General features: G+C 48.4%; 2 protein-coding genes across 13 annotated transcripts in view; both read left to right on the top strand.

The window, feature by feature from the left end:
* Positions 1 to 5,766, top strand: part of ATP2B2 (ATPase plasma membrane Ca2+ transporting 2) — a 459,739-nt gene extending 453,973 nt beyond the window's left edge. For 8 of the 11 annotated variants that reach the window (XM_045192219.3, XM_053929676.2, XM_053929675.2 and 5 more), the window contains one exon: positions 666 to 5,764. In XM_045192219.3, coding sequence (XP_045048154.1) covers positions 666 to 977 — 312 coding nt within the window. In that variant the 3' untranslated portion in view covers positions 978 to 5,764. Of the gene's footprint in view, positions 1 to 665 lie in introns of all 11 variants that reach the window. The other 3 variants (XM_053929679.2, XM_045192226.3, XM_024556440.4) reach the window with 2 other exon arrangements.
* A 2,298-nt stretch (positions 5,767 to 8,064) lies between these two features.
* The window catches only part of SEC13 (SEC13 homolog, nuclear pore and COPII coat complex component), a 32,378-nt gene continuing 23,788 nt past the window's right edge, over positions 8,065 to 16,654 (top strand). Inside the window, exons 1-3 of one of the 2 annotated variants that reach the window (XM_024556441.3) lie at positions 8,065 to 8,146; positions 10,981 to 11,025; positions 13,156 to 13,271. In XM_024556441.3, the coding sequence (XP_024412209.1) occupies positions 8,144 to 8,146; positions 10,981 to 11,025; positions 13,156 to 13,271 (164 nt within the window). In that variant the 5' untranslated portion in view covers positions 8,065 to 8,143. Of the gene's footprint in view, positions 8,147 to 10,980; positions 11,026 to 13,128; positions 13,272 to 16,654 lie in introns of both variants that reach the window. The other variant, XM_024556442.3, reaches the window with a different exon arrangement.

Genomic DNA, 16,654 nt, shown 5'->3' with positions numbered 1-16,654 from the left:
CTGCTCTGCACCCCAGAAAGCCCTGAGTTGGCTTTGGTTTGGTTTGTTTTGCTGCCTTTGATTTGATGATGTTCCTGTTCTCTGTTTGGCCCTCATGTGTCTTCTCTCATCCCAGTTCATCCATCCGTCTCTCCTTTCTGTTGCTTTTTTGTCTGTGACATGTTATCTGTTCCATGTGGTATGGTTTCTTAACTGCGTGTGTTTTTTTTTTAAGATTAATTTATTAAAAATAGCCTCTCCTCCTTCCTATTCTGTTCCCACCTGGCCCCATTCCCCTTTTGCATGGTTGAACCTGCTTTAAAGTTAACAAGGCTCAGTCTCTCCCTAGGTCGGGGTGCCCACTGGAGTGGACTCTGCTTCCTTTGACCACTGTTTCCCATCTTTTTGATGAGGCTTGATTCCTCCTGTCCTAATATTGGAGTTTTGACTAAAACCAAAGCAATGTTAAAAACCTCATGGATGCACATAACCTGAGCCCTCTTCCAATCTTCCCCCTCCTACCCATGCTTATAACACCCAGCGGCCATGGATTCTAGCCACCTGCTGAGCCCTAACCCCTCTCCCACCTGACCCTCCTTCAGCCCCCCAGAGCTTGGCGTGCACGTGCACACACACGCACACCCACCCACCAGGGCACTGCTCTCACTCCTGCTCTTCCCTTACAGATCCGCGTCGTGAAGGCGTTCCGTAGCTCTCTCTATGAAGGTCTAGAAAAGCCTGAGTCTCGAACCTCCATCCATAACTTCATGGCTCATCCTGAATTCCGGATCGAAGATTCACAGCCCCACATCCCCCTCATTGACGACACTGACCTGGAAGAAGATGCCGCGCTCAAGCAGAACTCGAGCCCGCCGTCATCGCTCAACAAGAACAACAGCGCCATTGACAGCGGGATCAACCTGACGACCGACACAAGCAAATCAGCTACCTCTTCAAGTCCAGGGAGCCCCATCCACAGCCTGGAGACGTCGCTTTAGCTGAGGACCCCGCCACCACCCACCTCCCGGGCACCCACCCATCCAGGCACCCAACTCACTCAAGCAGCAACGAGCAACAACAGGAAACCAAATACTGGCGAGAAAACCGTTTCCACCCAACAGACCCTTTTTCTGGCTGCGATGCTGTTTGAACTCTTTTTCACTTTGAGGCAAGGGGGCGGGATCTCCTCCGGGGGCTTCAGGGAATGAGTGATTTCCCCAGAACAAGCCCTTCCTGGCTCCTACCCACACATGGACCAGCCATGCACCCGTCCAGCCGCCATGTCCCCTGCATGAATGTACTGTACACTTCCAGTCCTCCCCTTGTTTGGTTTTGGGGGGTTGGGGAGGGTTTTTTGTTTGTTTTCTTAGGCGGGAACTGCAAACAGACTCTTTTCTGAGACTATCCAATTCACTGGTCTGTGAGTTTTTGAAATGCTTGCAAAGCATGGTCTCAGTTGTATAGGTTAATTTAACAACTTTTTGAAATTGCAGAGCTTAACTCGCCTAGTAGATTTGCACCAATGGAACCGAAGAACTTCATAGACACTCACAAGGTTATATCCATTTCTTTATATCTATATCAACGTATACTTATTCAAGACTGTATACGTCCATATAGATAGGTAGATATATATATATATATAAATATATATACATGGATATATAAAGTTTCTTTGCCGGCATGTTGCCTTGTTTCTGCTTAAATTGCTCTATTTTAACTTATTTATGTCCTAAAAGAAGAATGTAATTTGTTTACAAACCTGTAGATAACGTCTTTGGCTATTTGTACGGTTTAAGAACACTGGTGGCTAAGATGCTACAAAAACAGCTCGGCCCAACAGACACTTCCCTGGATTGCATCCTTGATGTTTTACGATAGCCATGCTCTGATTTTTGCCTGCTATTTCCGTTCAATAACGTCACTACGTCACTACCACCAGAGGCTCAGGCAGAAGCCAAATGCTACCAAGTCTCCAACCTGACAGCTTTAACACCATGCTCCGTAGACAAAGGGAGAGGAGAGAGAAGGCTTCCTGGGCTTGGAGCCCCAAAAGCCATCCTGGTCCAGGGATGATGGGATTCACAAAGCAGTGGGTGAAGACTTTTCTCTCAATGAAACTCACTTGGGTTTACTAAGAGCATTTCAAAAAGAGGTTCTCTTTGGCACTGTCTGTATAGAGATTGAGGTAGTGTTGTAATATTATAAATGCTATTGTGTTGATTTTTTAGTTAGTAATTTAGAGGTTTATTTCCTTATAAATTGCAGCATATGAGCTGTTGGCATATTGGATGAGGATCGTTATGGCTTGCTGCTTTTATTTTTATTTTTGAAGAAGAATAGCCTTTTTCTCTGCACTATTTAGATCCGAACAAACCTTATGATGTGTATATTGAGATGTATTCAGTGTGATTTTTAAACCAAATTGTCTTCCTGTAGTCGCAATATATACTGTAGCCTTTTAACAGCAGGTCTTGCTTTCCCGACAGGAAGCCATTCTGAAACCCTACAGTATCACAGGTGAGAAAAGGAGGTTATTTTTCCCTCAAGACAATTACAGCACTAGTAATCCCACTTAATAAGAGCTTATTTAATTGTATGTCAGCCTCTTAACTGCTAAGCACTTTGTGGGTATCAGCTTTTTTCATAAAAGAACTTTTGTATTTAATACAAAGTTTGCTTTGAGACTTTTCAGCATACAATCTTTTTCCATAAAATTGTACAGTGCAAAAGACATTTTAATACCATGATCAATGACGTCCCATGCTTTAAGGAAAACCAAACACTTTCCGCCTCGCTTGTGAAATTCATTCCTCATACTGACCCTTCTCACTGTTGCTCTGTGTCAGCCTTGCCCCTTCCCTTCTCCAGGCCCAGAGAATTCTTCCACACACAAGATGAGAGCCACTCGGGAAAAGAGCCATAGTCAGCTGGGAGGGCCTACATCTGGATGGCTGTGGAGAAACCTGAGGGTTTGGAATCCCAAGTCAGCCCATCCCACCTGGCAAAACCTTCCTGGAAGGAGGACCTTCTTTGCGCAAGAGCATCACCTGAATGTCATGAAGAAATCTCTCTGAATGTACCCAGCAGAGGAAACTGCATCCCCAAAGGGGTGACCAGCCATCAGATAGGCTTATTGGATTCCAGTACACCACCACCAAAAGCCAGCCCACTGCTCTCCTGCCTGCCGAGAAAGGAAAGACCGGCACGCAGGAATCATGGGGCAGCCTTGGAACATGATGGTTGTGATTTTTTTTGTAGTTTCCTTTCTCAAGGTTTTCCATCTTCCCCCTTCTTTGTTCCAATCTTGTGTCCCTGATCTCATTCCATGACACCAGGAAACTTGCCCTTGCACACTATGCTCCCTGTTTATTTGGAGCCAGGATGCAAGGAAAAGAGGAGTTTCTCTGGATCACAGCTTGGAGAACAGGGAGCGATAGGAGCTACCAAGAATGCCTCGCATTAGCGTTGGTCTTTTCTTGTCAGGAACGGTGGATCTCTCTCTCTCTCACACACACACACACATACACACAGGCACACACATCCACACACACAGGAAATGATTGGTTTGTCAAAAGTCACTGTAGTACATAAAGCTTGCACTCTGTGTCCTATATCTAGCAGCATGGGGTACGTTTGGCAGTTCACCCCACTAGGGGGTAAATAATTTATGACCATTCATCTGTTTTTACGAATTTTTTTATCTAGACAATAATTGTAAATAAAGAAGAACTCACCGTCTCTGTTCATTTAATACTATGCAATGCTTTCAATTGCTGATTCTTCTTACTCCCGCAATGTGGTTCTGAAATGTCTGTGGTTTAAAAAAAGAAGGCAAAAAACCAACATCAAACAGAACACAGTAAATATACATTCTGTAACTAATCCTTTTTTGGGACCGCACCATCCACTTAGCAACTTTTCTGTCCTCTGGACTAGGCCTGCAGGAGAAGGTTGCAGATTCAGTTCTGAGATCTAAGTTCATTAACTTGTCTCCCTCAACAGATGAGGGAGGAGCAGAGGGCCCATTCAGTGACCACTGGGGCTATAGAATCACCCACCTTTGGAAGTGGGCAGGAAGGAAACTGAGGGGTTTCCTCCCTGCAGCTCAGTCAGCACTTTCCCTGACTCAGAAGCAGCCTTGATTGCTCCCACCAACCCCTCACCATGGCCCTTTGCTCCCTTGTGCCAACCAGAGCATAAAATTGGCAAGAGGGAGGGTGCCCTGCTTCTGAGACCAGACTAAGGACAATGACTGCAGTGGCACAAGGACTCTGGACCTGTCTTATCCTGGGTATCCCAGTTAATAAATAGCCACTCTTTCCCCAACGATGTTGAAATGTCATCCTTACCCCACACTGACAGCTGAGACAGGCTTGGGTCTATTTCTGGAATTTCTCTTACGTTCTCTTTCTGGGTGTCTCATCTGGCATCAGCCACACAGTTTTAATTATTGTTGGTTTATATAATGTTTTTACGATGTGGTGGGATAAGTACCCTTCACTCTTTTTTTAAACAAAATTTCTGGGTTATTCTCTCACATCTGTTCTTCCCAGTAAACCTTAAAATTTTGCAAGTACTCCACCCACGTGCAATACTGGGCTCTGTCATTCTGTGTGCAAACATATTCCAGCCATTGTAAGTACTGTCCACTCAGGGCCACTAAAGAGAGTGTCCTGTGAGGAGAAACAAAAAGGGCATCCTGAATCTTGAGGGAAGCCCAGCATTCCTTTCATACTGTCACTTGCTCCCTAAGCCAGGGTATCTCATTAGGAGAGGCCACCAACCCCTCCCCGCAACCCCAGTTTGGGACCCAAAATCACCCACCTGGGTTGTGCTAGGGTGGATCCTTCATCTGCCCTGGTCCAGACAAGAAAGGGGGGCTCTTCCAGACCTGGAGCTACGAGAATGTGTGGCTCAATTGTTTATTTCTAATTCTCCTTATGGAGAAATTATTATTTCTGTCTCCCTTTCCTGAACTCCTTTTTTTTTCTCTTTATTCAAAGTTTTCAGCGGTTGTGTGATACGTCCTTTGGGATGCAGCAGTTTCTTGCCTGGACCTTCTCACCACCCTGACTGCCCCTACCTGCTCTTGCTCTTCTTACAGGAGGCTGTCAACTGGGCTCACTGTGACACGCCTCCCATCCAAAACTCTCTCCATAGTGTCCAAGACCCCACCATTAGAAGTCCAGGAGGGAGGGTGCATTTCTTGAAGGCTTTTGGGTCTTCCAGAGCCAAGGCCTAAATCAGACAACAGCAGAAAATCCCCTGGTCCTTCCCAAGTTCCAAAGCAAGCTCTCTTGATTTTAATGTAGAGATCCTATTTCCCCAAGTCAGGGGAGGGGTATCCTAAGCCCTGGGTATCAGCCATCACCCCCTCCACTGAAAACAAGATATTTGAAGCTGCTTTGGGACTACCCTTCTAGCCCCCTAAGTCTGTTTTGTAATGCCTGTGGTGCTCTCCTCTGAACCTTTCCTCTCGGGGGGTCGCCACACTTTGCTAACTCTTGTGTGCACATATTTTATAAGAGTAGTGAGGAAATGGTGCCGCCTCCAGCTTCCACAAGCTGCCCAGGCTCTGGGGGGTTCTGGGACAATCGGGGCTGGGAAGTGACTGTGCTCTTATTGTACACTCTTTATTTCTCTGTATCTCTGGCTTGTGCTTTTTGTAATTAATGGGATTTGTCTGCCTTTTCAACACTATACTGAGCAATAACAATAAATGCACACGTGGAAACGCAGACACGCTACACATCACAAGGCCTTTTTCCGAAGGACAGCTGGGTCCCCGCCCTCGTGGATTGGAACTCAGGGGGAAACTGAGTCCCTGGGAGGGAAAGGCACTTTGCCCAAGGGTTTGCAGCTCAGTGGGTGGTCTCTCTCCTTCAAGCAAGTCACACCTTTCCAACATTCATCATTTAAGGGAGAGAAGTTCAACCTGCCATGAGTCATTAACCTTCCATGGGGAACAGCTGACACTCTCAGAGAGCAAGACTTCAGGAGAAGAGGCCCAAGGCGGGAGGAGGAGGAAGAGATTCAGAGGCTAGAGCACAGGTGGCAAACACAAGGCCCACGGGCCGAATCCAGCCCTCCACCTTGTTTTATCCTGCCAGGCACTTCGTTTCTACCCAGTGGCAACACCAAGCTCCTTGCCCCTAGTTAAGGAGTAGTTACACTTATACAGTCCTAAAATTATATTCAGCCCTTTGAAGGCAACTGCGAGGCTGATGTGGTCCCCAGTGAAAATGAGATTGACACCCCTGGGCTAGAGGCTCTGGGAGGTAAGGACACAAACTGGGGAAAGCTAAGAATGGCCTGATTTGGGGTCTGCTACTAACCAGAGGGAAGTGATGGAAGATATGGACAAAAGATGTAGGTGGCATCCCCTATTGGGGAAGGGGGAGACAGTGAGGAGCCTGGCGCCCTAAATCCCAATGTTGGTCCAATGGTTGAGGGCTGCACACACACACACCACACACATACTAAATCCCAGCTTTTCTCAGGGAGAACTAATACCCAAATCAAGCACCACAGACCCATCTAATTTCCAAAAAGTTTCACATCCAGGACCCATTTAATCCTAACATCAACTTAAGAGGGAGTAATTATTGTAATTCCCACTTAACAGGAGACAGCAGCACAGAGAGGTAAAGGGTGTGCCCACAGACTAAGGAGGAGATAGAGTAGATACTTAGCAGTCTTTATGGAAGAATTGGCACTCAAAACCTCTATAATGCCTTTCAGTCCCACCAGCAAATACCTTAATGAATAAGATACAGTTGCATTGCTTGTCCCAAATCCCCAATCTCTCCAACTTCAATGCCTACACCAGGGAATTCCTTAAATAACAACTATGCCCCATGCATTATATTTGTATTACATCTAATATGCCATTGTCCCCATTTTTCACTCAAGGAGCACAAGGCTCGGAGAGAAGGATATGATCTGATTACCCAATAAGGGGTGTGAGGATCAGTGGTGCAAGTACAGATCCAAGGCCAGGGCCTGTCCCTTGAAAAACTGGAGACCCAAGAGCCCTGCCCACTTTGTTCTCTGTTCCACCTTAAGCACCACCCCTCACACCCCTAGACCCCTGCAACATTTCTCCATTAGAGGGAAATAAGGAGTGAAAGCTGGGTTGGGGGTGAGAGGGTGGGTTGCTTCCCAGAGGCCCAGCCCTGAGTTCTGTTAAGACCCACCTGCGCTTCTCCAAAGCTCCTAATGGTCTGGGTCTATCACTCTCTGAGCCTTAACATCCTCCTGCCAGTAGTGACCATCTCCAGCTAGGGTTCTTCCCCCCAGTTTCAGGAGAGGAAACTGGGGGACTGTGACTTACCCAAGGGGAGCCTAGGCTCCACCCTAAGTCAATAAACTCCTTAACCCAAAAGGGGCCCAGGGCTGCCAGAACATAAGGGAGCCCTCAGGCTCTGTCCAGCGCACAGCGTTCTCACTGTGTTGTGGGAAGCCAGGGACCTAACGGTTGGGGATACTGGGAGTTGGGTCTTGGGCTCTAGCTGCAGAATCTTGGCTGAGATCCCTCCTTGCCTGGAGGAGTCTACCTGATGGGCCAAACTCACCGGACCCCAGAACTATGAGGATGGGGCAATTTGGAGGCATGGGACCCATGGCTTGGAGAAGGCAGGGCTAGAGGGCTCAGCCTCTAGTACGGAGCATTCCCCTAGCCGCCTTTGTCCCTGGTCCCAGCCTTGGGTTACGAGGAGGAACTAACAACAAGGAAGCGCTAGGACCAGTCTACCCACTACCCCCAAAATTGATTGTCCTTCAGTGTTCATCATAAGGCCGGTCACACCCAGAACCGCAGGGTAATGGGTAAAGCTGTAGTTAGGAATCCTTTCTTTCACGTAAGCATCTCGGGGGGGTTGAGGAGGAAGATTGGTCCGGCGAGAAGACCGCCTAGGGCTTCAAATACCAAAAGCGTTCGAAACGAGAGCTCCACTGTGGGTCTCGCGCGTTCCTCACGGAGAGGTGAGGGCCCAGACGAGGGTGTGGCGCTGTGACGGAACCTTTGTGCACAAAGAGCCCGTTGCTGCCCGGAGGCTCCGGCGCCGCAGCCCGGCCGGCCAACCCGGCCCCGGAAGTGAGCTGTCCGTGGCGCCGCCGGGAGCTGCCACGTCCGAGAGTAGGAGCCGTCGCTGCCGCAACCATGGTGAGTGTTGGGACTGCGGACGCTGAGCGGGGTTCCGACCGCGGTCGCGCCCGTCTCGGTCTCCTCGACCGCGCTGGGGCTCAAGCCTCAGGCTGGGACCGTTCAGCTCCCTTCCACCGCTTCGAGATTTGGGGGCCTCCGGCCCTCTCGGCACCTTTCCGCAGGGAGAGGTCGCGGAACCTCCCGGAAATCCGCGGAATGCGCCTTCTGCCGCACCTTTCGCACTTTCCTTGCCTTCTCTTCCCCCAGCAATTGAAAACAAAACCAAGAACATTGTAGGCACGACTGTATCCTGAGGCCTTAGTAAATGCCGAGCATTATTCATAATCTCAACCCCTACTGTAAAGTAGGTGCTGTTATCGACACTTTACAAATAAGGAAGCCTCTCGCATAGCTGATAGGTGACGATCTGGGGTTCGAACCCTTTAAACCATTCCTTAATGATGTGTGTGGAACCGTGGCCGGGGCTAGGGCCCCGAGGTATCATGCGCACTTGAGGAAACTGATACAAGGATGAGCTGAAGTCTCTGAGGGCATGGGCTCAGTTTTTTAAATCTAGAATCCACAGTGTACATCCTCAGTCCACACTTACTGCGTGAATGACTGAACGGGAGAACTAAGGGATGAAGAGCATCTAATCTCAGCCTGGCACAGAGTGGGGGTTCAGTAAACAAAGGCTCTCAGGAACATGTGTGTGCATGGAGTTCTGAGGAAACTTGGGTGAACCCAGATATCAGGACACTGGGTTTAGTTCTTGCTTTGCCTGAGGTCTAGGCTTTAAATTACTCATCTCTTAGCCTCTGATTCTTCAACTGCTAAGAACTGGTGACTCCTATGCTCTGACAGGCATCTCATTCTAAATGAATTTTTAACTCATTAACTGATCCTGGAGAGCTAATACACAGGTGGCAAACACAAGGCCCATGGGCCGAATCCAGCCCTCCACCTTGTTTTGTCCTGCCCGGCACTTTGTTTCTACCCCGTGGCAACACCGAGCTCCTTGCCCCTAGTTAAGGAGTAGATACATTCATACAGTCCTAAAATTACATTGGGCCCTTTGAAGGCAACCGCGAGGCTGATGTGGCCCCCGGTGAAAGTGAGTTTGACACTCCTGAGCTAATATGTTTTGAGGGCTGCCACTTACTACTTAACAAGGACCAAACAAGCAACTTTAGGTTCTCTGGAGAAATAACTTTTTTTTTTAAAAGGAGCTTAAAAAAAAAAAAAAAAAAAAAAAAAAAACTTGTCCAGAAACATGCTTCCCATCCTGGCTGGGGTGAGAGTGGTATGAAACTACCAGTAAGCTTCTTCCTGGCTTATTTAGCCCTCAGCCATTGATTAGGGACTTCAGTGTAGCTGCTTTATGTTCTAGATAGGCAGCCTAATAGTGTGGGGTGTTTTGTGGGATGGAAGTTAGCAGGCGGAGCTCTTTTCCCAGCTCCACCTGTAACTAGCTGGGTAACTTCAGCAAGTTCTTTCTCGCCTTTGGATTTCTTCAGTTGCTTGGTCTGTCAGACAACTCTGATTAACTCTGCCCTTCGTCCTTGCCGGTGCACACGTGAAAGCCCTTGGTAACCTGGCTGACTTGGCCCCCAGACGAAACTTCTTTTTATCTTCCTTGCCTGCCTTTGCGGACCTTGGGGCCCGCTTTTTAGGGAGGCTAGAATTTGATGAGAGAACCTGTGCTTACCTGATGTCTGCCTTTTAAATGGCTGTGCAGCCGTCCTCTTCCAGTGCCCGCCTTTCTGAAAGTCGAGTCAGACTTTACACCCACAGGGTTTGTGCTGGGAAGAGATGAAATGGTAAGAAATATCAGTTCCAAACGGAAACCTTTTCAGTCCTTTTCCACCCCATGAGTTTTAAGAGAAGAGGGGTTGAGCAAAGTAAAACTGTTTGTTTTTCTTCATTTACTTATTCATTCAGCAGATAGTCACTGAACTACTTCTGGTTACAAAGCGCTGTGCTGGACGATTTGAGAGGATTCACAAGTGCAGACAACACAGGCCCTCGCTCAGGGACACGTGCCCTCTAGTTGGGAGAAGAAACAGCGAGAAGTGTTGTAGGTGTTCAGTGCTGACGATGTTCAGAGGAGGACAGCCAGAGGACAGCCGGCTGGGGGATCTGGGAGTCTTCAGGAAGGGGGCCGGAACTTGAACTGGACCATGGAGAGTGGGTATAAAGGTGATGACTGTTGCAGCTGTGTTCCAGACCTACCAGCTGCTCAACCCTGGAAACCAGCAGGTAGTCTAAAACCTGTCGCAGGTTGTGGACCAGGGAGCAGCCTCAAGGGAAACTTGAATAAATTCTCCAAGTCTAAGATAGTAACCTTACAATGCAGAAAACTGACTGGAACATCTGAGGCTCTGTCGTCCGGTTGGGGAGCACCAGTCATTCTCCCTCGGAGTGCCTCTCCCTCTCAAAGGCAGCCGGCCCTGCTTGCCGTCCCCCTTCTTTGCTTGTATTATGCCCTCTGCTTGGACTGTACTTTTTTTTCCTGTGCCACCTGGCAAATTCCTTATCTAAGGCCCAGTTTGTATCCAGCACCACCACCGGCCCTTAGGCTGCTAAAGCACACGTAAACCGCCATTTAAGTATTTAGCTTGCCGTGTCAGGGTTACTTGTGTGCAAGCTTCTCGGGGGCAAGAAGTACCTTATTTGTATCTGTTTCTCCAGTTCCTGACACAATGCAAAGAGAAGGTACTTCGAGTGAATGTTTACCGAGTGAATGAATGGAGAAATGCAGTCAAGAACTTTAGAAATGATCAGTGGATGTAATAGCATTACTGCATTCTCACTGCTGTCAGTTCGTTTACCAGTGATATCTTTGGTTCTAGGTGTCAGTAATTAACACTGTGGACACCTCCCATGAGGACATGATTGTAAGTATTCTTTTAGCCCCCCGCCCCTGCTGGCTGTGGATGTGGGCATTTCTGTGGGAGGGAAACATTCACAAATACAGTGTGGCATTGCAGCCTTTGCCAGTCAGACTGTAGCCTCAAGGGTATAGCCAGTCTCCCAGCAATGCCTTCTGAGTTGACAGGGCTCTAGCAGGCTGGTCACTGTGGTGGGAGGAACCTGGGAATGGTTTGTAGCTCAAGGCCTTCAGTCTTCTGGCCAACAGAGTAACCTGGTTTGGGATGGAGGCTGAGCAGGTACGGAGGCTTGACAGCAGTCTTCCCATCTGTCTTCCTGCTGCTATCACTTCTTAGCCCCATTGAAAGGGGGGTTAAAAGAAGAGAGGGTAGGAAGATAACTCAATATGAAGGCAGGTGGCAGGCTTGGCTAAAGCCCAAGACAGAGCCAAGTAGGACCACCACAGAATGAGATGCCAGACAAGGCCCTTTGGACCAGAAGTCATTAACTTGGGGTGTTTCCTGAGAGGCAAACACAGGGCTCAATATAAAAGGCCAGAGCTGTGGGAGAAAGTCCAGAGATTAAAGTCTCCCACAGCCTCATGCAGGACTAAGCAGTCCAGGTAGTCTTTGAGCAAGACCCAGGTCAGTCTGCTTACAGCCTTTCCTCAGGGTTCTTGACCACCAGTGTTGCGTGGGGGCTTCTGAGAGGTTGTCTGGTCTCAGTTGTATAGGGTCCCTGGATGCAGCCATGTGTGGTCTAGCTGTGAGATCACACCTTCTTGGAGAGAGTGTGGCATCATGCATGGGTGAGGAAAGCCAATCTGAGACTCTTTAGTCAACCTCTTAACTCTTCTGAGCCAGCCTTGATTTTCTCATAGCTAAAATGGGAAAGATAGTGGATGTGCTGCCTACTTGTGTGGGTTCAATTTGAGGAGCAGATAAGGCAAAATAGTAATGACTAATGTCTGCATGCTGTCAGATCCCCATGCTCAGTACTTTTCATTCATTACCTCATTTAACCTTCATATCAACCCAGATGCCATCGTTCGCTCCATTTAAAGATAAGGAAGCTAAGGTTCAAGAAGACTAGGTAATTTTTCCAAGGTTGCACAACAGATAGGAGTTAAATCTGTTAGGTACGATGCCCTACTTCCTCCCAAAGTGTGTGATAGCACTCTATAGGAGAAGTGCTTCAGAAATTTGCAGAGATCTGACACCCGCACTGCCTTCCAAGAAGCCAAGACCAGGAATAGTAGAGAGGATTAACTTTCAAAGAATCAGGATGTTTTTCTTAGGTTTCCACGTGAGGTGAGAAACAAATGTTGAAGCAGATGGAGTGATTGCTTCCATTGAAAGGGTATAAATGCTCCTGGTGACCACAAAAGTGACAACTAATGGTTCTTGAAACCCCCAAGGTGGGATAGCTAAAGAAAGTGCTATCTGTTGGAATAGGAAGGGCCACCAAACAGCAGGACAGCAGGCACGGTGGCTCAGAGGAGCCATCACCCCAGATGGACACGCAGCTCTGGGCAGAGACCAGCCTTAGGTCTGGGTGGCCAGTCAGCATCGCAGAAGCCAGTTTACCAGTGGTGGCGCCAGTGACATTTAGAGCATGTGTGGACAGTCTGGGGTGCTGGGCACACTACTAGGGAAAAGGTCCACAAAGGATCCAGGGCTGTGGGTGGAGAAAGGAGCCCCGTGTCTGCATGGAACCCTGTGTCTAGGCCAGATATGCATCATGGAGGACAAGATTGGGGCCTACAGGCAGCCAAAGGCCTGCTCCAGGCATCATTCCCAATAGCCCATAGAACCTCAGAACACGGGGGCAGGGGCAGTGCCTGATGAAGAACAGGGAGGCTAGGCCAGCTTTTTTTCTTCCATAGCCACCCTGCAGAATAGTATGGGAAAGGACTTCCTCATGTGTGTAAAGGGTCTAAAAGTAGCTGGGTATGGTTTGTCTTGTCCCTTTCAGAAAGCTGTTGCCTGTCAGAGAAGTGAGAATGTTGACATGCTAGCTTCCTGGCCAGTAGTGGTGATTCTCCACAGTTAGGTTAATTTCAGGTAGATTCCGGTCCAAACTAGGCTGTCTGCCCTGGTGGCTCGCCCATCCCGCCCGCCCCGCTGCAGGCTTCCTGAGTAGTCCTCCCTTTGCAGCACGATGCCCAGATGGACTACTACGGCACCCGCCTGGCAACCTGCTCGTCAGACCGGTCTGTCAAAATCTTTGATGTACGCAACGGAGGGCAGTTCCTCATCGCAGACCTCAGGGGGTGAGTGCATCCAACCCTGGGCATGGTCTCAGGGAATGATTGGGCTTTCCAAGCATGGCAGGAAACCCTGAGAGCCAGATCAGAGCAGCCCCACAGCCAGTTAGCAAAGAGGACGCCCAGGTCCCAGCCAGCCTGCAGCCCTCGGTAGACATCCCGGGCTGATGGATCCAGTAGTGAATCCCAGATCTGCCACCCAAATGCCCACTGGAAAATATTGGACAAGGGGGTCACTTTGTCTCTGGGGCCCTTTACCTGCTCATCCTCAAAATGGGCTGATGCTGCCTTCTTCCAGGTAGAACCTGTCACAGCAAGCCTTCAGTAGCTACTGCTACTTTGGAAAGTTAGAAACTTCCTTTTTTCCCCACTAAGTTTTACCAGCATGATCCAAGTGTCACTCAAGCTCAGTAATGCGAGACCATAACCTTCACCATTTGGGGAGACATTGCCTTCTTCAGGAGTGTCCAGAATCACATGACTGAGGAGCCAAATGTCACTTTCCCTGTGCGGCAACCCCTGGCTGAGCCCAGAGCTGCTGGGGTGAGGCCGGGCTGCCAGCTCAGCATAGGGGTCACATCCACCATCACTCAGTCCTTTCTGCTCTGTTTCTTCCTTGTGCTCAAAAGATGTGAGGTATTGGAGGGATAAATTCACACCCGCATTCTTTTCTACCCTGGTTAAATCTGTGCTAGGTGTAGGACATGAGTCTACTGAGAGCTTTGTTAGCTGCTCCTTTGTAAGGACTGGAAATGTGCTATTGTCCCAACTGGAGGGAGGAGGACACTGCCTGCAGCTTTGGGATGAGGGAATAAAGAAGGACAGCAGTAACATTGGAGAGGCATTGAGTGTTTTTTTCCCTTGTACCAAGCCAGGTCTTTACATGAGTCATCACAAACACTGGGTTGGCCAAAAAGTTTGGTTTTTTCCATACAACAGCTCTAGTAGCACTCAGTTGTCGTCTTCATTCGAAGCAATTTTGTTAGACTGTATGGTGACAGCTGTCATATCAGCATGCATTTTAAAAAACTTACCAAATTGGTGGATTTTTGTATAGCCATTTTAATATTGAAAATGGAAGAAAATACACAACATTCTTGGCATGTTATGCTTTATTATTTCAGAAAAGGTAAAAATGTAACTGAAATGCAAAAAAAAAGATTAATGCAGTGTATGGAGAAGGTGCTGTGACTCACTGAACCTGTCAAAAGTGGTTTGTGAAGTTTCAAGCTACCTGTCGTGTGCTGGGGCTCACCCTTCCCTGGACCAAGAGACAACCCCAGTACCAAGCCCAGCACAGGGTACATGCTCAGACAATACTTAACATGTGAACACAAAGATCAGAAGATAAGGGAGAGACATGCCTTTTGAGCAAATTAAAAGAGTAATGGAGCCCTGGTTGGTGTGGCTCAGTGGATTGAGCTCCAGCTTACAAACCAAAGGGCCGCCAGTTCGATTCCTGATCAGGGCACATGCCTGGGTTCTGGGCCAAGTCCCCAGTGGAGGGTGCGTGAGAGGCAGCCACACATTAATGTTCCTCTCCCTCCCTTCCCCTCTGTCTAAAAATAAATAAGTAAAATCTTTTTTAAAAATCTTAAAAGAGTAGTGTAAAATATCAAAACGAAACAGATACTGTCACCTAAAGAAGTTGACCATTTGGAAGGATAAATAACGATTCATTCTGCAGATACTGAGCACTTGTGAGTCAACACCTCGATTGATCAGTGTCTCTGCTGACGACAGTAGGTGTCAGTGGTGCTGGCTTCAATCTGGGTCAGGTGAGGGTTCTGCCAGGTTGGTTCGGATAGCTTAACCTATACTCCTGACTTTGGAGAGAGAACCAAGATGGCGGCGTAGGTAGACACACTGCGCCTCCTCGCACAACCAGAACTGACAGAGAATCGAACAGCAAGGGGGACCAACACCAAGGAAATAGAAAATAAACATTCATCCAGACTGGTAGGAGGGGCGGAGACGGGCACCAGGGTGGAGAGGACTCGCGTGGCTGTGGCGGGACTGAGACTGGCGGAGTGTGGGACAAATGGCGCAGGCAGTCCGAGCACTAGCAGACCCTGCGGCCCCACATTTGCACAGATAAACCCAGAGGGCCGGACTCAGAGTGGCGGAGAACGGGGCAGGCAGAGCAGCGGGTAGCACCCCGCAGCACCACATTTGCCCACAGATAAACCTGATGAATGGCGGGGAGCGAAGCAGACCGAGTAACCCAGGGCTCCAGCTCAGGGAAATAAAGCCTCAAACCTCTGATTGAAAACGCCCGTGGGCGTTGGGGCGGCAGCAGGAGAGACTCCCAGCCTCACAGGAGAGGTCGTTGGAGAGACCCACAGGGGCCTAGAGTGTGCACAGGCCCACTTACTCAGGAACCAGCACCAGAGTGGCCCAGTTTGATTGTGGGTAGCGGAGTCAAAGATTGAAAGCCAGAGGAGAGTGAGGCGGGCGCCATTGCTCCCACTCGGCCCCTCCCCCACGTACAGTGTCACAGCGCAGCGACCAGCATTACCCCGCCCCGGTGAACACCTAAGGCTCCGCCCCTTAAAGTAACAGATGCGCCAAGACAAACAAACAACAAAAAAAATGGCCCAAATGACAGAACACTTCAAAGCTCCAGAAAAAATACAACTAAGCGACGAAGAGATAGCCAACCTATCGGATGCACAGTTCAAAGCACTGGTTATCAATATGCTCACAGACTTGGTTGAATCTATTCGAAAAACAGATGAAAAAATGAAGCCTATGCTAAGAAAAACAAAGGAAAATGTACAGGGAACCAATAGTGATGAGAAGGAAACTGGGACTCAAATCAATGGTGTGGACCAGAAGGAAGAAACAAGAACTTGGAAAAATGAGGAGAGGCTTAGGAACCTCCCGGACGCCTTGAAACGTTCCAACATCTGAATTATAGGGGTGCCAGAAGGAGAAGAGGAAGAACAAAAAACTGAAAACTTATTTCAACAAATAATGAAGGAGACCTTCCCTCATCTGGCAAAGGAAATAGACTTCCGGGAAGTCCAGGAAGCTCAGAGAGTCCCAAAGAAGCTGGACCCAAAGAGGAACACGCCAAGGCACATCATAATTACATTACCCAAGATTAAACGCAAGGACCTACATCCAAGATTACTGTATCCAGCAAAGCTATCACTTAGAATAGAAGGGAAGATAAAGTGCTTCTCAGATAAGGTCAAGTTAAAGAAGTTCATCATCACCAAGCCCTTATTATATGAAATGTTAAAGGGAGTTACCTAAGAAAAAGAAGATCAAAAAAAGGAACAGTAAAAATGACAGCAAACTCACAGTTATTAACGGCCACACATAAAACAAAAACGAGAGCAAACTAGGCAAACAACTAGAACATGAGGGTTGTCATTAAGGGA

Source organism: Desmodus rotundus, chromosome 8, assembly GCF_022682495.2.
Source record: "Desmodus rotundus isolate HL8 chromosome 8, HLdesRot8A.1, whole genome shotgun sequence".
NCBI classification, from domain to species: domain Eukaryota; kingdom Metazoa; phylum Chordata; class Mammalia; order Chiroptera; family Phyllostomidae; genus Desmodus; species Desmodus rotundus.
The sequence above is the reverse complement of the archived record's forward strand: the minus strand, read 5'-3'. Positions and strand labels throughout refer to the sequence as shown.